Source organism: Mytilus californianus, unplaced genomic scaffold (genome assembly GCF_021869535.1).
Source record: "Mytilus californianus isolate M0D057914Y unplaced genomic scaffold, xbMytCali1.0.p SCAF_1, whole genome shotgun sequence".
NCBI lineage: Eukaryota > Metazoa > Mollusca > Bivalvia > Mytilida > Mytilidae > Mytilus > Mytilus californianus.
Window position 1 is genome coordinate 95,183,764 of NW_026262581.1, and position 24,526 is coordinate 95,208,289.

Here is a 24,526-nt window from a genome sequence, read left to right on the forward strand (position 1 = left end):
TTTTTCAAATTTCAAATATTGAAAAATTTCAAGAAGTAATCTTTAATTGCACAGTATGGCCCATTAGATTTGTAAAATCTTTGATCACATTTATTTATTTGTTATGCTGAATCTAACAGTGTATTTAGATTTTTAATTTTGGGTCCAGTTTTCAAAATAGTCTACATTAAGGTCCAAAGGGTCCAAAATTAAACTTTGTTTGATTTTAGCAAAAATTGAATATATGAGGTTCTTTGATATGCTGAATCTAAACATGTATTTAGATTTTTGATTTTTGGCCCAGTTTTCAAGTTGGTCCAAATTGGGGTCCAAAATTAAACTTTGTTTGATTTCAACAAAAATTGAATATATGGGGTTCTTTGATATGCTGAATCTAACCATGTATTTAGATTTTTTATTTGTGGACCCCGTTATCAAATTGGTTCATATTGAGGTCAAAAGGGTCCAAAATTAAACTTTGTTTGATTTCATCTAAAATTTAATTATTGGGGCTCTTTGATATTCCAAATCTAACCGTGTATTTAGATTTTTAATTTTGGGTCCTGTTTTTTAAATTGGTCTACATTAAGGTCCAAAGGGTCCAAAATTAAACTTAGTTTGATTTTAACAAAAATTGAATTCTTGGGGTTCTTTGATATGCTGAATCTAAACATGTGTTTAGATTTTTGATTATGGGCCCAGTTTTCAAGTTGGTCCAAGATAGGGTCCAGTATTTAAACTTTGTTTGATTTCAACAAAAATTGAATATATGGGGTTCTTTGTTATGCTGAATCTAAACATGTATTTAGATTTTTGATTATGGGCCCAGTTTTCAAGTTGGTCCAACTTGGGGTCCAAAATTAAACTTTGTTTGATTTCAAAAAAAATTGAACATATGAGGTTCTTTGATATGCTGAATCTAACCATGTATTTAGATTTTTTATTTGTAGGCCCCGCTATCAAATTTGTTCATATTGAGGTCAAAAGGGTCCAAAATTAAACTTTGTTTGATTTCATCAAAAATTGAATTATTGGGGTTCTTTGATATGCCAAATCTAACCGTGTTTTTAGATGTTTAATTTGGGTCCCGTTTTTTAAATTGGTCTTCATTGAGGTCCAAAGGGTCCAAAATTAAACTTAGTTTGATTTTAACAAAAATTGAATTCTTTGGGTTCTTTGATATGCTGAATCTAAACATGTGTTTAGATTTTTGATTATAGGTCCAGTTTTCAAGTTGGTCCAAGTTGGGGTCCAAAATTAAACTTTTTTTGATTTCAACAAAAATTGAATATATGGGGTTCTTTGATATGCTGAATCTAACCATGAATTTAGATTTTTTATTTGTGGGCCCCGCTATCAAATTGGTTCATATTGAGGTCAAAAGGGTCCAAAATTAAACTTTGTTTGATTTCATCAAAAATTGAATTATTGGGGTTCTTTGATATTCCAAATCTAACCGTGTATTTAGATTTTTAATTTTGAATTGGTCTACATTAAGGTCTAAAGGGTCCAAAATTAAACTAAGTTTGATTTTAGCAAAAATTGATTTCTTGGGGTTCTTATATACGCTGAATCTAAACATATGTTTAGATTTTTGATTATGGGCCCAGTTTTCAAGTTTGTCCAAGTTGGGGTCCAAAATTAAACTTTGTTTGATTTTAACAAAAATTGAATATATGGGGTTCTTTGATATGCTGAATCTAACCATGTATTTTGATTTTGGACATTGGACCATAATAGGTAAATTAAAAAAATTCAAGTTCTTAGACCACATTCTTTCTGTGTCAGAAACCTATGCTGTGTCAAATATTTAATAACAATCCAAATTCAGAGCTGTATCAAACTTGAATGTTGTGTCCATACTTGCCCCAACTGTTCAGGGTTCGACCTCTGCGGTCGTATGAAGCTGCGCCCCAGCGAAGCATTTTATTGGATTTTGGGCCCCGTTTTTAAATTGGTCCACATTGAGGTCCAAAGGGTCCAAAATTAAACTTTGTTTGATTTCATCAAAAATTGAATTATTGGGGTTCTTTGATATGCCGAATCTAATCGTGTATTTAGATTCTTAATTTTTGGTTCCGTTTTCAAATTGGTCTACATTAAGGTCCAAAGGGTCCAAAATTAAACTTAGTTTGATTTTAACAAAAATTGAATTCTTAGGGTTCTTTGATATGCTGAATCTAAACATGTATTAAGATTTTTGATTATGGGCCCAGTTTTCAAGTTGGTCCAAATCGGGGTCCAAAATTAAACTTTGTTTGATTTCAACAAAAATTGAATATATGGGGTTCTTTGATATGCTGAATCTAACCATGTATTTAGATTTTAGATTTTTGGGCCCCGTTATCAACTTTGTCCACATTGAGGTCAAAAGGGTCCAAAATTAAACTTTGTTTGATTTCATCAAAAATTGAATTCTTGGGGTACTTTGATATGCTGAATCTAACCATGTATTTAGATTTTGGATATTGGACCATAATAGGTGAATGTCCAATTTAAAATTTTTAAGTTCTTAGACCACATTCATTCTGTGTCAGAAACCTATGCTGTGTCAAATATTTAATCACAATCCAAATGCAAAGCTGTATCAAGCTTGAATGTTGTGTCCATACTTGCCCCAACTGTTCAGGGTTCGACCTCTGCGGTCGTATCAAGCTGCGCCCTTCGGAGCATTTTATTTAACTTTAGTTTGCCTCAACCAAATGTTATGAAACTTATACACAATGCTTATTACTACATAATACAGATTTAGTACGAAATTTGGTGGCGACACTTTTACCATTCTTGAGTTATGTCCCTGTATAAACATAAAAATTGCTGAATTTTTCGTTTCCGTTCTCTAACTTTAGTTTGTCTCAACCAAATGTTATAAAACTTATACACAACTGTTCTAGAGTTATGCGTGTTTACAAATAGCAAAATTACTGAATTTTTAGTTTCTGTTCTCTACTTAAGTTAGCCTCAACCAAATGTTATGAGACTTACACACAATGCTTATTACCACAAAACTTTTACCGTTCTTCAGTTATTTATTATTAATTGTTTTTGGCTTTTAACTAGCTTTCAGTAACTGCGAGTACTCTCAAATCGTACTTTCGTGTTAATTTGACGTTTTGGTACAATTTGTAATGTACTTTTTGTTATTTAATGTTTACTTATTCAGTGTTATATCTAATTTTAATATATACCACCTTTGGTAAGTTTTTAGTATTACGATAAATTTTCACTTTTGTTCTCGTACTTGGAACAACAAAATTATTTATTTTATAAAAATTATTTCCGTACTCCATGTATACCTTACAACAAAATTATTTTTATTTAAGGAATGACTGTAATATTTCTTCTGTCTATGAAGAAATAACATCAAAAATGTGGTGCACACTGAATAACCCGCGTAGAGGGTTATTCAAAAGTGTGCACCATATTTTTTATGTTATTTCGAATAGACAGAAAAAAATATTACAGTCATTCCGTATAATTTAATTCTAAAAAGGAGTAAATCGTGATGAAAACGTTGATGACGTCACGGTCAAATGACAAAATTGTGTCTATGAGCTGATAGTCAAAACACTTTCAGCCAATCAGAAGACGTGTTACGTCCAAAATTAAATTATTTACCTGTGTACGTTATTTTATTTGGCGGCATTTTATCCAAGGTTAAGGTTGAATTTCTGATATTGTTAAACATCTAACCCCCTTGTTTTATTAATTTTGCATTTACATTGTGTCATAGATCAAATTTATTCGTTCAGTGAAAGTTCACTTGTTTTTTGTTCATATGTCTTTTGATTGAGCTAAACCATTTCAATTGATATTTTATAATGTGTCTTTCTATGTTGTGATTTTACACTATTGTTTCAGGTAGGATGAAGGTTGGCGCCTATTAAACGTTTAAACCCTCTGCATTTGTTTGCACCTGTCCCAAGTCAGGAACCCGATGTTCAGTGGTTGTCGTTTGTTGATGTGGTTCATACGTGTTTTTCATTTCTCGTATTTTATATATATTAGACCGTTGGTTTTCCTGTTTGAATGGTTTTACACTAGCCATTTTTGGGGCCTTTTATAGCTTGTGGTTCGGTGTGAGCCAAGTCTCCGTGTTGAAGGCCGTACTTTGACCTATAATGGTTAACTTTTACAAATTGTGACTTGGATGGATAGTTGTCTCATTGGCACTCATACCACATCTTCTTATATCTATCTATATATTATCTTTCATCCGCATACATGAATTATGCATAGTGAATTTCGCTTTCTTTTAAATGATTATTTTCTTAACAATTCATTAGATGGACGCGATCCAGCATCTTACAGAAATGCTCATATGGGTAGTATCATCTTTTTCATAGGACCGCAAACATTTGCGGCCGTATAATGGTATATGGCGATGACGTCTTCTTCCGAAAAAATTGGTTTCCAAACAATAACTTGAGTATAAGTGTATGGATCTCTGTGAAATTGTACCACAAGGTTCCATAACACAAAAGGAAGGTTGTGGTTGATGATTTTGGGGGTTATGGCCGTAACCGTTGAAGAATTTTGGGCCAAAAAGTGGTTAAAAGCAAACATTTTTCTGGTTTCCGGACAATAACTTGAGTATAAGTGTATGGATTTGTATGAAATTGTACCAAAAGGTTCCATACTACAAAAGGAAGGTTGGATTGAATTTTGGGGTTATGGCCGTATTCGCTTAGGAATAAGAGACCAAAAATTGGTAAAAAAACATGCAATGTTTTAAACTTTGTTTGAACTGCTTATTTCTGACCAATTTCAATAGGGTCTGAATAATCTTCAAATATTTGGGTTCTTTGATATGCATTTAGAATATTGATTTTTGGCAGTGTTTTCAAGTGGGTCCAAATAAGGGTGCAAAATTAAGCTTTATTTTGATTGATTTCAACATGCTGAATCTAATAATGTATTTAGATTTTGGATTTTGGGCCCATTTTTCTAATTTCTAAACTGTTAGGACCATAACCCCCAAAATCAATCCCAACCTTCCTTTTGTGGTTATAAACCTTGTGTTTAAATTTCATAGATTTCTATTTAATTATACTAAAGTTATTGTCCGGAAACCAACCGTCTTCGGACGACGACGACGACGACGTGATACCAATATACGACCGCAAAATTTTTTGCGGTCGTATTAAAAGGGAAACTCCTAAATCTAAAAAAATATTTAATTAATTTGATAAAAGGTTTCCTACAAATTACAGCTTAAACTAAATTCCTTTATGGAGCATTTTAAAAACTAAGCTAAAATTGTCCATTAATAAATAGATAAATTAAATTCTTGGTGTACTTGTATCAAGCATGAATGTAACTGTCCTTACTTGCCCCAACTGTTCGTGGTTCGACCTCTGTGGTCGTATCAAGCTGCGCCCCGATAATCTTGACTGCATATATACAAAAAATGAGATCGTTAAATCCATAGGTAACATTGCAAAAGCATAGGCAATTTTTCTGGACTGTAAATCTGTGTCGAATACATAATTAGAAATTATATAAGAAATTCTGCTGATAGCATATAACTTCGGTTTTCTTCACGTTAATCCTCTTAAGAATCAGTATGTCGTTTTCACGCATTTCTTTACTCCCTCGCAGATGTTTTGTAGCGTTTACTACAATCTCATTAAAATCCGATGTTCTGATACGCTACACTCCCCTAAGAGTGATCGATCAAACATAAATTTCTAATAATCCCGAACTTCCTGGCAGAATTATGCCAGCCGCTATCTGATTGGCAATTAAAAGTTCGTCGGGACATGACCCAATTTCGAGTTGGTTCAGATGTTAGGGGAGTGTAGCGTATCATGTAGAACATCGGATTTTAATGAGATTGCGTTTACTATTGAAATTTTGTGTTCAATTTTCAGTGGCTATCAAGGCGGGCAAGCAGCTCCCTACCCACCTGCGGGAGGATATCAAGGTCCTCAGCCGGGAGGGTCTAACCAGGGTGGTCCAACAGGAGCTTATCCGGGAGGGTATTCGGCCGGTCAACAAGCGGGCGGATATCCTGGAGGCCAACCAGCAGGCGGATATCCTGGAGGCCAACCAGCAGGCGGATATCCTGGAGGCCAACCAGCAGGCGGATATCCGGGGGGACAACCAGCTAGTGCATACCCTGGTACCCAGACTGCACCTAATCAAGGAAGCGGATATATAGGTTGGCTCTTTATAATAGATGCTAACAGAAAATGAATATGTGCATATTTGATATTTGTTTGACCTGGTTGTTCGGCATAAAAAATGAAGCCATAGCTAATATAACCATTAATTAAAAGTAAAGTTTTATGATACAGTTACAGGGGAGATAATGCCGTCGCTAAAGTAAAATGCTATTTTTCGCGATGTCAAACTGTGACATAATTGGAAAAGTTGCATTTTTTAACTCATTTAAATCCTTAGCGAGGAAACAAGTGAATTGACATTATTATTATTTAAAATGACATTTGGCTTAATTATGTATGAAGATTATTTGTACCAATTTTGATGAAGAAATCGCCGATGGAATTTTTTTAAATTTGATAAATATACTACAAACAAATGCCGTTTTTATCTGAAATTATGAGAAGTTGATTTTTGTTACATATTTAAATTGACTAGGGGGGGAAACTTGTATGCAAATATTGGTCAAAAATTCACCGTGGAATCAAATCTGTATCGTATGCCCTTAGAGCTAAGTTTCTTACTTCTAAGACAATTGTTTGTATTAAAAAAAAATGCCGATTACCATGTTAAAAATATTTGACAGATTAATTGTATGTTACTTTTTACACACAAAACAAAATTTTGTCTAATACATTGTGAAAATAATTCTTGTTATTCTTTTGGTTAGCACCTCCTCAGGGGATAACAGTTCCGCAGTATACTGGTGCAATTCCGGAAAATGAGGCTCCTACAGAACAGCAATCTGAACCAACAGCACCACCTCTGGAAAAGATGGATGCAATTCCAGGATATCAAAATATTGGATTCACTGAATGTAAATTGGTTTTTGATTGTTTCATTAAAGTAGCACACATGGTGTATATGAGAATAAATAAAACGATAAAGAAGACATTCACCAATCACGAGAACCGGGACTGTATTAATGAATTCATTATAACTGATTTTCATGTCAGTATGGTTTTTGACATCAGGCAAGACATCAATATCACAACACAACTACTGAATATCCCTTGCCATTTTGCAACAAGTGATTTTTTAAAAGTCGTTAAAAAGTTTAAACTTTAAGCATTGAAAAGTCATAAAAATCTAATAGTTAGCATATTTTCGCGCGTCAAAACTTTTCTTTTAAAACCCTGCCGACTCACTCCTAAGCTTTTTCTATCCGACTGAAATTCAACAAAAATTACCGCCGCCTTTTGATTAAAATTATTATATGGCATCAAAACTATTCTTTAAAAAGAGTTCTTATTGGAAGAAAAATATTGTAACACACACCTTTGGCGGTTCATTCACAGCACGCTAAAGTAAGAAAATGCCCAGTTGATCAAGCACACGTTTGACTGTGTAAACGCTTTGGATAGTTTAGTTAGGGAATGAAATAAGGAAAAACACCAGTGTGACTATGATAAAACAAAGTCAAATGTATACAAAGGAAACTTGTTTTGAACCTTCACAAATACAACGGTATCGTGGTTGCAATGTAGGACATATAAACCAATTTATTTTACAGCATTTCTTCCTCCACCACCAACTTATCAAGATGCAATGAAAGGGCCACCCCCAGAAAGACAAAATATATCTAAGTTAGTATTTGAATTTATTTAAAAACATTTGATATTGTTATTTAATAAAACAAGTGTTTAATACATACAAACTTTGAAGGAAATCGAAACCTCATACATCTCATTTTTAACCGGATTTTCGAAGGAAATATCGGTTATTGATTTGGGGATGTACGGCGGCCGGGCGGGCGGACGGGCGGACGGGCGGCTGTCAAACAGTGTCTCTTCAATAACATGAAAACGGTGTGATGATTTTTTTTCAAATTTAGATATGTTGTTTCTTGTGACTAAATGAAGGTCAAGTTCAATTTTCACGATTTTAGTATTTATCTTTTTTTAGTTATCGTCATTTTTAATATCCAAAAGTGGTATTTTTAAACATTTTTCTCTTGTTATCATATTATGACTAATCATAGTAAATGTCTTATCTCAAAATAAAAATTGGAGTGACAGATTTATTTGAAAATTTTCTATTTCCTAAGTGGTGTTGATTATACGCTATATTATTAGAAATTTTGAAGTTAATTACATTATGTAATTATTATATATGTAATGTTAGAGTACTATGTTAAACCATAGTTCTTTTCAAAGGGAAATAGCCCGTCAGATTTGCAAGTATGATTTTCATTATTAGTTAGAACTGGGAAATATCGAAGCATATGATAATCATTGGAGTGACAGATTTATTATTTTCTGTTATGTTCCTGATATGATCTGTAGGACTGTATATATAAAGTTTGAAATTTACTAGTAGGACTTTTTAAATGAAGTTTGAAATTTACTGTTCATTATTAGACATTTTGTAGATAATTAAGTCTCCCTAAACCATATATATTCTTACCCCCACCCCCCTTCAATTTGAGAATGTGCTTTTATCTTGTAAACGGTCGAGATCCCCACCCCTAAACCATATATATTCTTGTATGTGACAATAAAACAAATCAAATGAAATATAGGGGAAGTCCATGGGGGTAGCCCCCACCCCCCTTCTTTTTGATAACATGTAAACGGTAAAGATCCCCACCCCGAAACCATATATATTATTGTAAAGGACAATAAAAAAAATCAAATGGAATAAAAGGCTAGTCCCCTGGGGTCACCCCACCCCTTCCTGTTTAAGAACTTGTAAACGGTCGAGATCCCCACCCTAAACCATATATATTCTTGTATGGGACAATAAAACATTCAAATGAAATATAGGGGAAGTCCATTGGGGTAACCCCTACCCCCCTTCTTTTTGATAACTTGTAAACGGTCAAGATCCCCACCCCGAAACCATATATATTCTTGTATGGGACAATAAAACAAATCAAATGGAATAAAAGGCGAGTCCCTTGGGGTCACCCCACCCCCTCCTGTTTGAGAACTTGTAAACGGTCGAGATCCCCACCCCTAAACCATATATATTCTTGTATGGGACAATAAAACAAATCAAATGGAATAAAAGGCGAGTCCCCTGGGGTCACCCCCACCCCTTCTATTTTAAGAACTTGTAAACGGTCGAGATCCCCACCCCTAAACCATATATATTCTTGTATGGGACAATAAAACAAATCAAATGAAATATAGGGGAAGTCCCCTGATGTAACCCCCACCCCCTTCTTTTTGAAAACTTGTAAACGGTCAAGATCCCCACCCCGAAACCATATATATTCTTGTATGGGACAATTAAACAAATCAAATGGAATAAAAGGCGAGTCCCCTGGTGTCACCCCATCCCTTCCTGTTTAAGAACTTGTAAATGGTCGAGATCCCCACCCCTAAACCATATATATTCTTGTATTGGACAATGAAACAAATCAAATGAAATAAAAGGCGAGTCCCCTGGTGTCACCCCATCCCTTCATGTTGAAGAACTTGTAAATGGTCGAGATCCCCACCCCTAAACTATATATATTCTTGTATGGGACAATGAAACAAAATCAAATGAAATATAGCGGAAGTCCATGGGGGTAACCCCCACCCCCCTTCTTTTTGATAACTTGTAAACGGTCGAGATCCACACCCCTAAACCATACATATTCTTGTATGGGACAATAAAACAAATCAAATGAAATATAGGGGAAGTCCCCTGGGGTAACCTCCACCCCACCCCCCCCCCCCCTTCTTTTTGAAAACTTGTAAACGGTCAAGATCCCCACCCCGAAACCATATATATTCTTGTATTGGACAATAAAACATATCAAATGAAATAAAAAGCGAGTCCCCTGGGGTCACCCCAAGCACCTCCTGTTTAAGAACTTGTAAACGGTCGAGATCCCCACCCCTAAACCATATGTATTCTTGTATGGAACAAAAAAACAAATCATATGAAATAAAGGGCGAGTCCCCTGGGGATCACACCCCCCCTCCTTTTGAGAACTTGTAAACGGTCGAGATCTCCACCCCTAAACAACCGTATATATTCCTGTTCGTCATTTCAAGAAGATTTGAATGACATACAGGGTCAATCCATAGGCGTCACTTATGCATATCACAAACCAATTTGTACTGGACTTTGCCCAATGTCAGGCGACCTATGAATGACGAATTATTGGATCTTTGTTTGGGAGACTTCATAACAGCATCCTGTTACAATTATTTCTTGTTACTGATAAGTTTTATAGATTTTGAAAAGACATTTAAGTCACAGAGTATTAATGATAAATAAAATTTTGGATTTTTTCTTCTTTTCTTTGATAAATTGTTTGAAGAATTTTGTGGCATGTTTGTTTGTTATTCTGTAAAAACTAATTTTCTGAATGCTATATATTTTTTTTATGAAGTAAACTCCTTGAAAAACTAAGCTTATATTGTCTGTTAATAAACATATATTTAGATTTCTGACTTTGGGCCCAGTTTTCAAGTTGGTCCAAATCGGGGTCCAAAATTAAACTGTGTTTGATTTCAACATAAATTGAATATATATAGGTTTCTTTAAAATGCTTAAACTAAACCTGTATTTCTTTTCGTTATTAATAAGATAATACAACATTGAGGTCAAAAGGGTCCTAAATTAAACTTTTGTTTAATTTCATAAAAAAATGAATTCTTTGGTTCTTTGATATGCTGATTCTAACAATGTTTGAGTGTTAAATCATATCTAATTTTAGAGAACTTTGTCATCACTGGTTGTTGTTATTATATTATTGATTATAACTTGAAAAATTGCATCATATCTTATTTTAGAGAACTATTTATCCAGTTTGAGTTATTTCCCTTTGCACAGAAAATATTATGGATAAAATTAACCTGTGTTTCATTTCAGCATAAATTAAATATATATAGGGTTCTTTCAAATGCTGAATCTAAACCTGTATTTAAATATTAGATTTTTGGGCCCAGTTATCAAGTTGGTCCAGATCAGGGTCCAAAATTAAACGTTGATTGATTCAACAAAAATTGAGTTTATGGGGTTCTTTGAAATGCTGAATCTTACCATGTATTGAGAGATTTTGGATTGTGGGCTCCTTTATCAAATTGGTCCACATTGAGGTCCAAAGGGTCCTAAATTAAACTTTTGTCTGATTTCATCAAAAATTGAATTCTTTGGGTTCTTTGATATGCTGATTCTAATATGTACTTAGATTTTGGATATTGGACCATAATAGGTAAATGTCTAATTTCAAATATTTCAGTTCTTTGACCACATTCATTTTGTATCACAAACCTATGCTGTGTCAAATATTCAATCACAATCCAAATTCAGAGCTGTTTTAAGCTTAAATGTAGTGTCCATACTTGCTCAACTGTTCAGGATTCGACCTCTGCAGGAAAATCCGGTTTGCTGTCACTCTGACAGCCTCTTGTTCATACTGAAACCTTAAACACTTCTGAATCAGTCGTTTTTTATTTAAAAAATTTAAAATCTTAGATGTGCTCTTGAGAAGTTCATTGTCTAGCACTAATTTCTGGAATCTTTCAACTCCCTCAGACAAAGTTGACCTTAGATGGATTTGGCTATTTAAGGTCCTTATTGGTTATATAGCTCTTCAACTGTTTCGGTTCTTATACATTTTTGGCTTTCAAATATTCGGCTGTGAGCGTTCCTGATGAAGGTAAATCCAGAAAAGCGCTTCGGACGCATGAAATTGATAACTTGTTGTTTTCATTTTTTACCTTGCAGTGTAAGGGATTTTTCTAGTTATAAAAACTTACCAGTTGCGTGCTATTTAGTCTTTAATTGTCATTGGGCTAAACTATTGTGCTTGTTTTACTATTTTCGACCTACTAGAAATTGATCTTTATGAGTTATTAATTTATGATCGTTTTACATTAAAATTTAAGTGTACCAACAATAACAGAACAAGAAGCAAGGGATGCTTTGCTGGAATTTGTAGCGGATAACTGTTGCTATGGGAAACGAGCCGCGGAAGATTTAAATTTCAACGACTTACAGTCAAGTAGTGCCTTTCACGTAAGCGATCTTATTTCAGTCTTATTTGTCATGAAGAATTTTGAAGAAAAAAATCAATGTAAATTGTCCCATAATTATCTGAATACTGAATGATTTTAATATTACGTGATAAATATCAATGAAAATAATATTCTCAATAAAATTGTATTCGTGTTCTGACCTCGAAAATGTGTAATAGAATGAATATATGAATTGCAGTACACTATGGAAAGTTTCACCGAATCAAGATCGACTGAATGGGCATACGAACCTTATAATGGTAAGACAATCAGTTTAACTCTGCTGAAAAGGCATTAGAACCTAAAAAGCGCGGTATTAGCTTTTTGGAGTGTTTTTATACGACCGCAAAAAAATTTTGTGGTCGTATATTGGTATGACGTTGGCGTCGTCGTCGTCGTCGTCGTCGTCGTCGTCGTCCGGCGTCGTCGTCCGAAGACACATTGGTTTTCGCACTCTAACTTTAGTTTAAGTGAATGGATCTTTTTGAAATTTGACCATAAGGTTAAATACCACAAAAGGAAGGTTGGGATTGATTTTGGGGGTTATGGTACCAACAGTTAAGGAATTAGGGGCCAAAAAGGGGCCAAAAATAAGCATTTTCTAGTTTCCAGACAATAACTGTGGAACGGTGTATGGATCTCTCTGAAATTATACTACAAGTTTCCATACCACCAAGGATGGTTAGGATTTGCTTTGGGGGGTTATGGCTCAAACCGTTTAGGAATTAGGGGCAAAAAAGGGGGAAAAACAAGGTTGTCCTGGTTAATGGACAAATACTTTAGTACAAAACATAATTTAAAGCAGTGTAAGGGAGATAAATCAAATACATCATTGAAATTATCTCCCTTACACTGCTTTTAAATTATGTATAAAGTAATGGTTAATGAACAATAAAGATAATTTAAAACAGTGTAAGGGAGGTAATCCAAATACAACGTTTTGGTTACTTCCCTTACACTGCTTTTAAATTATGTTTAAAGAAATGCATATTTATAAAGGAAGACCAGTAAAAATATCTGCAAATGTTGCATCTTTTTTTTTTTACAAAAAAATCCATATGAAAGATTTGACACTATATTTTTAATTCTATTATAAAATAGATTAAGTTAGCACTTTGGTAAATTTAAATGGGTAATTATGGTTGCCAACTCCATTGGAAATTTGAATTGAGATTATGGCCATATCTTGAGGGAAAGAATTTTTTGGGGGAAAAAAAGGGGGGGGATAAAAAGAAATTGTGGGGGGTCAATTTTTTCTCATTTCAGATTTCAGAAATTAAAAAGAATTATTCTTCAAATATTATTTTTTTTTCAAATTTCAAATATTGAAAAATTTCAAGAAGTAATCTTTAATTGCACAGTATGGCGCATTAGATTTGTAAATCTTTGATCACATTTATTTATTTGTTATGCCGAATCTAACAGTGTATTTAGATTTTTAATTTTGGGTCCATTTTTCAAATTGGTCTACATTAAGGTCCAAAGGGTCCAAAATTAAACTTTGTTTGATTTTAGCAAAAATTGAATATATGAGGTTCTTTGATATGCTGAATCTAAACATGTATTTAGATTTTTGATTTTTGGCCCAGTTTTCAAGTTGGTCCAAATTGGGGTCCAAAATTAAGCTTTGTTTGATTTCAACAAAAATTGAATATATGGGGTTCTTTGATATGCTGAATCTAACCATGTATTTAGATTTTTTATTTGTGGACCCCGTTATCAAATTGGTTCATATTGAGGTCAAAAGGGTCCAAAATTTAACTTTGTTTGATTTCATCTAAAATTGAATTATTGGGGTTCTTTGATATTCCAAATCTAACCGTGTATTTAGATTTTTAATTTTGGGTCCTGTTTTTTAAATTGGTCTACATTAAGGTCCAAAGGGTCCAAAATAAAACTTAGTTTGATTTTAACAAAAATTGAATTCTTGGGGTTCTTTGATATGCTGAATCTAAACATGTGTTTAGATTTTTGATTATGGGCCCAGTTTTCAAGTTGGTCCAAGATAGGGTCCAGTATTTAAACTTTGTTTGATTTCAACAAAAATTGAATATATGGGGTTCTTTGATATGCTGAATCTAAACATGTATTTAGATTTTTGATTATGGGCCCAGTTTTCAAGTTGGTCCAAGTTGGGGTCCAAAATTAAACTTTTTTTGATTTCAACAAAAATTGAATATATGAGGTTCTTTGATATGCTGAATCTAAACATGTATTTAGATTTTTTATTTGTGGACCCCGCTATCAAATTGGTTCATATTGAGGTCAAAAGGGTCCAAAATTAAACTTTGTTTGATTTCATCAAAAATTGAATTATTGGGGTTCTTTGATATGCCAAATCTAACCGTGTTTTTAGATTTTTAATTTGGGTCCCGTTTTTTAAATTGGTCTTCATTGAGGTCCAAAGGGTCCAAAATTAAACTTAGTTTGATTTTAACAAAAATTGAATTCTTGGGGTTCTTTGATATGCTGAATCTAAACATGTGTTTAGATTTTTATACGACCGCAAAAAAATTTTTGTGGTCGTATATTGGTATGACGTTGGCGTCGTCGTCGTCCGGCGTCGTCGTCGTCGTCGTCGTCGTCGTCGTCGTCGTCGTCCGGCGTCGTCGTCGTCCGGCGTCGTCCGAAGACACATTGGTTTTCGCACTCTAACTTTAGTTTAAGTGAATGGATCTTTATGAAATTTTACCACAAGGTTCAATACCACAAAAGGAAGGTTGGGATTGATTTTGGGGGTTATGGTAATAACAGTAAAGGAATTAGGGGCCAAAAAGGGGCCAAAAATAAGCATTTTTGTAACTTCCAGACATAACTTGTGTGTTAGTGTATGGATCTCTCTGACATTGTACCACAAGGTTCCATATCACTAAAGGAATGCTGGGATTGATTTTGGGGGTAATTGCCTCCAAATTTTAGGAATTAGGGGCCAAAAAAGGGGCAAAAAACAAGCATTTTTCTAGTTTCATGACAATAACTTGTGTGTAAGTGTATGGATCTTTCTGAAATTGTACTACAAGGTTCCATATCACAAAGGGAAAGCTGGGCTTGAGTTTGGGGGTAATTGCCCTAAACGTTTAGGAATTTGGGGCCAAAAAGGGGCCAAAAAACACATTTTTTTCTAGTTTCCAGACAATAACTTATGTTCAAGTGTATGGATCTCTCTGAAATTGTACTGCAAGGTACCATACCACAAAGGGAAGGCTGGGATTGAGTTTGGGGGTGATGAATCATAATGGGGGTTCAAAAAATTTTGGGGGGGGGATTTATTTTTTTTTCCTTTTTTGTTTCTTTTAAAATTTTCCATTTTAAGTTGGTTATTTCTGATTTATATTTAAAATCAAATAATAATGATATGGTAGGAGATACACACCAAACAGGATGTGTAAATTATTATATAATAAGTATTGTGCAATAGCAAGAAATTTTCAATTGCACAGTATTGCACAATAGCAAGAAATCTTCAATTGCACAGTATTGCGCAATAGCAAGAAATCTTCAATTGCACAGTATTGCGCAATAGCAAGAAATATCCAATAGCACAATATTGGGCAATAGCAAGAAATTGTCAATTGTACAGTATTGCGCAATAGCAAGAAATATTTAATAGCACAGGATTGTGCAAAAGAAGATACTTCCTATAAATTGCTTATTTCTTGACCAATTTCAATGGGGGTTTATTCTTGATTTCATGGGGTTCTTTAATATGCTGAATATAACCGTGTATTTAGTTTTTGGATTTTGGGCCCCGTTTTTAAATTGGTCCACATTGAGGTCCAAAGGGTCCAAAATTAAACTTTGTTTGATTTCATCAAAAATTGAATTATTGGGGTTCTTTGATATGCCGAATCTAACTGTGTATTTAGATTCTTAAATTTTGGTTCCGTTTTCAAATTGGTCTACATTAAGGTCCAAAGGGTCCAAAATTAAACTTAGTTTGATTTTAACAAAAATTGAATTCTTAGGGTTCTTTGATATGCTGAATCTAAACATGTATTTAGATTTTTGATTATGGGCCCAGTTTTCAAGTTGGTCCAAATCGGGGTCCAAAATTAAACTTTGTTTGATTTCAACAAAAATTGAATATATGGGGTTCTTTGATATGCTGAATCTAACCATGTATTTAGATTTTTGATTTTTGGGCCCCGTTATCAACTTTGTCCACATTGAGGTCAAAAGGGTCCAAAATTAAACTTTGTTTGATTTCATCAAAAATTGAATTATTGGGGTTCTTTGATATGCCGAATCTAACCGTGTATTTAGATTCTTAATTTTTGGTTCCGTTTTCAAATTGGTCTACATTAAGGTCCAAAGGGTCCAAAATTAAACTTAGTTTGATTTTAACAAAAATTGAATTCTTAGGGTTCTTTGATATGCTGAATCTAAACATGTATTTAGATTTTTGATTATGGGCCCAGTTTTCAAGTTGGTCCAAATCGGGGTCCAAAATTAAACTTTGTTTGATTTCAACAAAAATTGAATATATGGGGTTCTTTGATATGCTGAATCTAACCATGTATTTAGATTTTTGATTTTTGGGCCCCGTTATCAACTTTGTCCACATTGAGGTCAAAAGGGTCCGAAATTAAACTTTGTTTGATTTCATCAAAAATTGAATTCTTGGGGTTCTTTGATATGCTGAATCTAACCATGTATTTAGATTTTGGATATTGGACCATAATAGGTGAATGTCCAATTTAAAATTTTTAAGTTCTTAGACCACATTCAATCTGTGTTAGAAACCTATGCTGTGTCAAATATTTAATCACAATCCAAATCCAAAGCTGTATCAAGCTTGAATGTTGTGTCCATACTTGCCCCAACTGTTCAGGGTTCGACCTCTGCGGTCGTATCAAGCTGCGCCCTGCGGAGCATTTTATTGATTATGGGCCCAGTTTTCAAGTTGGTCCAAGTTGGGGTCCAAAATAAAACTTTTTTTGATTTCAACAAAAATTGAATATATGGGGTTCTTTGATATGCTGAATCTAACCATGAATTTAGATTTTTTATTTGTGGGCCCCGCTATCAAATTGGTTCATATTGAGGTCAAAAGGGTCCAAAATTAAACTTTGTTTGATTTCATCAAAAATTGAATTATTGGGGTCTTTGATATTCCAAATCTAACTGTGTATTTAGATTTTTAATTTTAAGTCCCATTTTTTAAATTGGTCTACATTAAGGTCCAAAGGGTCCAAAATTAAACTTAGTTTGATTTTAACAAAAATTGAATTCTTGGGGTTCTTTGATATGCTGAATCTAAACATGTGTTTAGATTTTTGATTATGGGCCCAGTTTTCAAGTTTGTCCAAGTGTGGGTCCAAAATTAAACTTTGTTTGATTTTAACAAAAATTGAATATATGGGGTTCTTTGAAATGCTGAATCTAACCATGTATTTTGATTTTGGACATTGGACCATAATAGGTAAATTAAAAAAATTCAAGTTCTTAGACCACATTTTTTCTGTGTCAGAAACCTATGCTGTGTCAAATATTTAACAACAATCCAAATTCAGAGCTGTATCAAGCTTGAATGTTGTGTCCATACTTGCCCCAACTGTTCAGGGTTCGACCTCTGCGGTCGTATCAAGCTGCGCCCCAGCGAAGCATTTTATTAATTTCTTTTAGAGGCCTTGAAAATGCTACCTTTAAAGGGAGAATTAGTCTCTGAGCAGTTATGATTTATCTACACTGAATGCAACATTACCACAAAAACTTATCAAACAGAACGTTTTGTTAATGGTTTTTCGATAAATTTGGTGTAACTATAACTATTGCAGTCGTTTTAATTCCCGTTTTAGTTAGAAAATTCGAAAAATACAATAATTGGCCTTGAAATGAAAATGAATGTTTAAAGTCATCATAGTTCAGTTTCATTAGCCTGAGGACATTACTGTACGTTATGGTCATATAAATACTATGATTTGGTATTCCAACGGGTACTAACTGTCCCTTTTATTATATGTTTGTTCTTTTACTGTTTTGAATAACGGTAATATGTCTGCAAAAAAAATTATAACAAATGGGACATTACTACTTTTACTAGTTTGAAAAGAATAAATAAAATATAGCTTTTATAATTAACTGAATGTTTACAAAATATATTACGAAATAATAGCAGTTTATTAATGTCTTCAAAAAGGACAACCAATCGATGGTCCTAATAACGGACCAGCGCCGGGTCCATGGGATATACAGTCCAAACCATCACAGCTCTTCAAAAACGAAACAAGAAGGATAGAGGTCCCACATACAGCATCGATAAAGGTAACTTTGTTGCCAGATTTGTATATAGATAATATCTGATCGTAATTCTGGATCTCTCTTGTAAAACTTCTTTTCATCTTATGCCATTCATGGTTTCTCACAATTTCTAGTTTTAAGTATACTGTTTCGAGTGTGTCCAATTATGGGAAATATGTAAAGTGTACTTGGACAACTTAAATAATTATACTTTAAATAGAGATTTTCCATATGTGTCTGTGAAAATGATGTTATCGCTGTTTTGATGTTAACGCTGTTTAAGTATATGTTGCCTTGGATTTTGCTGGTAAATCAATCAACTGAGTGTGTCGTACCCAAAAGCTTCGAAAAATGAGATTTTCCTCTGCGATGCGATGTCGTTATAAAGTTATATGTATCGGGTTATCCACATCTTATACAGTGATCGCAACATTTATAAGGGCGGTAAAGGGGAGTCATGTGTTATAGAAATGGTAGACAATATGCACAAAGAACCCTTAACAATCCCTTATTACGACAAACTACAAATTCTAATGAAATAGAAATATATTTTGCTTTCGAATGAAAATTCGTAGAACATACATGAGACTACTATTACACATGATAATAGCAGTCTCAATGAAACTGTTAGTGAAATTGGCAGTTTAAAATGAAGTAATTATAAGTCATGTTGTCGAGGATTTAACAGGGAGTGTGGAGGCAAAACGTTAATAATTTTGCCATAGCCCAAACCCATGCTGTTCCATCAACTATAATTTTTTAAATTTAATTCTCTGAGGGGTCCACAGTCAGAAGCTTTATGTACGACTGAATATCTTACTATATCTAAAAATTCACTGTGATTTCCAGACTTCTTATTTAGAAAATAGCTTAAAAACCTATTCATTGCATAGTTTTGGTGCTCGTCCTAATTGAACATCTATCAAATATTTGCAACTGGTCATTAACAGACAACACATATCACTCTAATTGAGACAACAGAAGAAAAGTAAAACGGGATATAAAACAAGAAAGTGAAACCATATTTTCTCATTTTCCAAGTTAAATATAAGGATATTGTGACAATGATAAGTTGAATATCACAAATTTAATTTGCAGCCCTGTCATCATTGTTTTGCATCAGGGTTTATTCGATGTCACAAATGTCAAGGTCGAGGAAGGGTAAGTATGAACTTAAAATTAGGTTCTCCCTCGGTAATATACAGATTACAATGGAAACCATTGTTTCCACGGACATGAAATATGTAGCATAGTCTACTTTCGATCTGATACTTCTATACACAGTAGTCTTAATTCCGATTTCAACTTTGTATTTGGTAAAAATGTAGTTGAATCCCAATTTTCAATGGGTAGGCTGGTTATTTTTATGCCCCCGCTGTAGCGGAGGGGCATAAAGTGTTACCAGGCTTATCAGTCCCGTCCGTCCGTCCGTCCGTCGCGTACGTCCCCATAATTGGTTTCCGTTCTCTTACTTTAGTTTGCCTCAACCAAATGTTATAAAACGTATTTTATTTACAATGCTTATTACCAAAAAACACAGATCAAGTTCGAAATTGGTTGGCGTCACTTTTACCGTTCATGAGTTATGCCCATTTATAAACATAAAAAAATGCTGGATTTTTCGTTTCCCTTCTCAAACTTTAGTTTGCCTCAACCAAATGTTATGAAACTTATAAACAATGATTATTACCACAAAACATAGATCAAGTTCGAAATTGGGTGGCGTGACTTTTACCGTTCGTGAGTTATGCCCCTTTAGGCTTTATAAACATACAAATTGCTGAATTTTTCATTTCCGTTCTCTAACTTAGTTTGCTTCAAACAAATGTTATAAAACTTATACACAATGCGTATTACCACAGAACACAGATCAAGTTTGAAATAAGGTGGCGTAAATTTTACCGTTCTTGAGTTATGCCCCTTTATAAATGAAAAAATTGCTAAATCTGTCGTTTCTGTTCTCTAACTTTAGTTTGCCTCAACCAAATGTTATGAAACGTGTACACAATGCTTATAATCACAAAACAGTCTTAACTACATGAATCCTGCATCTGTATGTGGAAGTTGACTCGTGCATATTTTCAAGCGGGGTCATCTGTGGCCCATAGACAAATTCTCCATTTATTTTAAATGTGTTCTGTCAGAATTTGCTCAAATAAATACCTCGTTTCTTTTAAAACAGTCTTAATTTCGACTTATTGGACTGGACGGAACCCCATTTATTTATATCTGATAATTAGTTTGTTGTTGCTAGTCTTTGTTTAAAGCTCTTTATAATGTTGTCTTAATGACCAGATCAAAAATTGTTGATCCGTGGGAGAGGATATTTTTTTATGGACACTCATTTTTTCAATAACATGTCCTGCAAAGATTAGACAGACACAGTTAGAAACGAACTATGTTTTTTCACTTCCCTTCTGAAACATTTTTTTCATAGATAAATGGTTGATGCTTTATCAGCATAAATTAAATATATATAGGGTTCTTTCAAATGCTGAATCTAAACCTGTATTTAAATATTAGATTTTTGGGCCCAGTTTTCAAGTTGGTCCAGATCAGGGTCCAAAATTAAACTTTGATTGATTCAACAAAAATTGAGTTTATGGGGTTCTTTGAAATGCTGAAACTTTTGGATTGTGGGCTCCCTTATCAAATTGGTCCACATTGAGGTCCAAAGGGTCCTAAATTAAACTTTTGTCTGATTTCATCAAAAATTGAATTCTTTGGGTTCTTTGATATGCTGATTCTAATATGTACTTAGATTTTGGATATTGGACCATAATAGGTAAATGTCTAATTTCAAATATTTCAGTTCTTTGACCACATTCATTTTGTATCACAAACCTATGCTGTGTCAAATATTCAATCACAATCCAAATTCAGAGCTGTTTTAAGCTTAAATGTAGTGTCCATACTTGCTCAACTGTTCAGGATTAGACCTCTGCAGGTAAATCCGGTTTGCTGTCACTCTGACAGCCTCTTGTTCATACTGAAACCTTACACACTTCTGAATCAGTCGTTTTTTATTTAAAAAATTTAAAATCTTAGATGTGCTCTTGAGAAGTTCATTGTCTAGCACTAATTTCTGGAATCTTCCAACTCCCTTATGGATTTGGCTATTTAAGGTCCTTATTGGTTATATAGCTCTTCAACTGTTTCGGTTCTTATACATTTTTGGCTTTTAAATATTCGGCTGTGAGCGTTCCTGATGAAGGTAAATCCAGAAAAGTGCTTCGGACGCATGAAATTGATAACTTGCTGTTTTCATTTTTTACCTTGCAGTGTAAGGGATTTTTCTAGTTATAAAAACTTAGTTGCTAGTCTTTGTTTAAAGCTCTTTATAATGTTGTCTTAATGACCAGATCGAAAATTGTTAATCTGTGGGAGAGGATATTTTTTTATGGACACTCATTTTTTCAATAACATGTCCTGCAAAGATTAGACAGACACAGTTAGAAACGAACTATGTTTTTTCACTTCCCTTCTGAAACATTTTTTTCATAGATAAATGGTTGATGCTTTATTACTTTTTGTAAGCACTTGTGTTTTATACTCTTGCTCTAAAGGAGTGGTATACTGGTTCATCTCTTTCCGCCCAACGCATTACATTCCTGTTGCTTTTTTCAACTCAAGTCAGGAACATGGTCAGTGTTTGTCTTGTGTCATGTCTTAATGTTTTTATACAATTGCAGATCTAAAATAATGTCTGTTTAATTTATTCTTAACTTTTATAGGCTCTTATTGATGTAGAGATTGACTGATGTTGCCCTTTAAATGCCTTTTGGTTATTTTTGTCGTTTGGTTTCTGTCATATTGAAGTATACCCCACATTTTCCTTTTTTCATAGACAGTATAGGAACTGATAGCTTTTACATGTCAATGTTTTCTTTTCTTTTAGACTCGATGCTTTACGTGTAATGGTTCCGGTTTAAGAATGGGTCATAATCATCATCACCATGACCACCACCATCATGGTCACCATGACAACCATCATCACCACCATCATGGTTTTGAAGATGATAATAGGTGTACTTGGTGTCATGGAAGTGGATTTCGGGAGTAAGTATGTCAAGTATGAATAAAAGACACGGAGTCAAGGAGTAATTCAAAAGTGTCTACTGTAAATTCAGAAATTATTGCATGCATTTATTATTGCGATTTTGTCATTTTATTCTATGCGATTTAAATTTTTGCGATATTGAGAAAAATCCTGTTTAATTCATAAAAAAAATTTGAAAAAGCGAGTTTAAATTATTGCGATTATAACCCTGTTGCATTTTTCGTAATAATAAAAACATCGCAATAATTTCTGAATTTATAGTATTTTTTATCTAACTGAGGAATACATTAGTGTTTTGTTTGTTATGTGTTTTGGTACATGGGTTTGTTTAATTGACTTGTAAAAATCTGTCAAACACCTGTTTTTATATAGTGCTTTCTTTGTAAACTCGAAGTTTATCAAAGTGAGCAATTGTGTATTTGTTCAGCTCTCTTTTGTGTCACATAAGATAATTATGTATTTTTCTAGCTGTGGCACATGCCACACAAGAGGAATGGTTGTATGTCCCCTGTGTAGAGGTTATCATCAGCTGAAGTGTTACATCTGTCTCACAATTAAATGGTAAGTTATCCCAACTGGAAAACCTTTTAAGCTATAAAGTTGCACATAATTACACTCCTAACTTTTATGAGTGTTCACCAGTTTTCTTGCAATTGGTTTACTGTGTTTAAATTTTATGAAGAGTTGTTTTTATTATACTGCAAAAAAATTTTGCGGTCGTATATTGGTATGACGTTGGCGTCGTCATCGTCCGAAGACACATTGGTTTTCACACAATAACGTTAGTTTAAGTGAATGGATCTCTATGAAAATTTACCATAAGGTTCAATACCACAAAAGGAAGGTTGGGATTGGTTTTGGGGGTTATGGTACAAACAGTTAAGGAATTTGGGGCCAAAAATAAGCATTTTTGTAACTTCCAGACAATAACTTGTGTTTAAGTGTATGGATCTCTCTGAAATTATACCACAAGTTTCCATACCACAAAGGGATGGTTAGGATTGGCTTTGGGGGGGTTAGGGCTCAAACTGTTTAGGAATTAGGGGCAAAAAAGGGGAAAAAACAAGGGTTTCCTGGTTAATGGACAATTTAAAAGCAGTGTGAGGGAGGTAATCCAAAAACAAAATTGTACAATGTTGTACAATGTTGGATTACCTCCCTTACACTGCTTTTAAATTATCTATTTAAGACTTTTATGATGTATTTAATTTGGTAATTATGGTTGCAAACTCCATTGGAAATTTGAATTGAGATTATGACCATATCTTGAGGGTAAGAATTTTTTTTTTTGAAAAGGGGGGAGGGGGGGTATAAAAGAAATTGTGGGGGGACAATATTTTTTTTAATTTCAGATTTCAGAAATTAAAAAGAAAATTTCTTCAAATATTATTTTTTTTTGCAAAAAAAAGGGGGGGTATATTTTTTTTTTTGGGTGGGTGGTTGGGGGGGGGATGGGGTCAATACACAACAGCATAGTGTATTCACAAAAGCAAAAAAAAAGGGGGGTGTCAATTCGCAACACTCGTTACAGCATAGTGTATTGCACAAAAGCAAAAAATTGAATATAAATTCAAATCATATAACCAATTCTAAGTTCTTTGACTACAGTTATTCGGTGTCAGAAACCTATTATGTGTCAAATATTTAATTACAATCCAAATTCAGACCTGTATCAAGCGCGAATATTGTGTCCATTTTGGCCCCAACTGTTCAGGGTTGGACCTCTGTGGTCGTATCCAGCTGCGCTCAGTGAAGCAATTTATTAAAAAAATGTCTGGGATTAAAAGCAAAAAAAAATTCAGAAATATAGACCTGTATAATTATATGTTAAAGTCACATGAACCAATATTGATTTTCATACCTAACAAATTGTCTATGCAGGTAAAATTTAATTAAAGCAACTTACTAATCGCTTTTAGTGCAGTTCTTGAATGTATAGTAAAAGACTTTTACTATACATTGAATAACTGCATTAAAAGGGCAGTTACTTAGGTTTTTTCATGTGCTTTTCGTAATTTTGTGTTATAAAATGGGTAATACCATATCCTATATTTTCAATTATATTTACAATAACTATGTCACTGTTTTAATAGAAGATAGACAAAGATTTAAAACAAATTCA

At 33.7% G+C, this 24,526-nt stretch overlaps 1 protein-coding gene and 1 long non-coding RNA gene across 3 annotated transcripts in view; one reads left to right on the top strand and one right to left on the bottom strand.

Annotated features, from left to right (window-relative positions):
• The window catches only part of LOC127710473 (protein SSUH2 homolog), a 46,159-nt gene that overhangs the window by 11,535 nt on the left and 10,098 nt on the right, over positions 1-24,526 (top strand). For both annotated transcript variants that reach the window (XM_052216353.1, XM_052216360.1), the window contains exons 2-10: positions 5,853-6,142; positions 6,815-6,961; positions 7,658-7,730; positions 11,976-12,105; positions 12,304-12,364; positions 18,244-18,368; positions 19,443-19,505; positions 22,243-22,403; positions 22,873-22,965. In XM_052216353.1, coding sequence (XP_052072313.1) covers positions 5,853-6,142; positions 6,815-6,961; positions 7,658-7,730; positions 11,976-12,105; positions 12,304-12,364; positions 18,244-18,368; positions 19,443-19,505; positions 22,243-22,403; positions 22,873-22,965 — 1,143 coding nt within the window. The remainder of the gene's footprint in view (positions 1-5,852; positions 6,143-6,814; positions 6,962-7,657; positions 7,731-11,975; positions 12,106-12,303; positions 12,365-18,243; positions 18,369-19,442; positions 19,506-22,242; positions 22,404-22,872; positions 22,966-24,526) is intronic.
• LOC127710896 (uncharacterized) lies at positions 280-18,237 on the bottom strand. Its single transcript, XR_007986385.1, has 2 exons — positions 16,848-18,237; positions 280-1,771 (listed from the first exon to the last, which is right to left on the bottom strand). It is a non-coding gene; the product is annotated as an uncharacterized LOC127710896 (long non-coding RNA).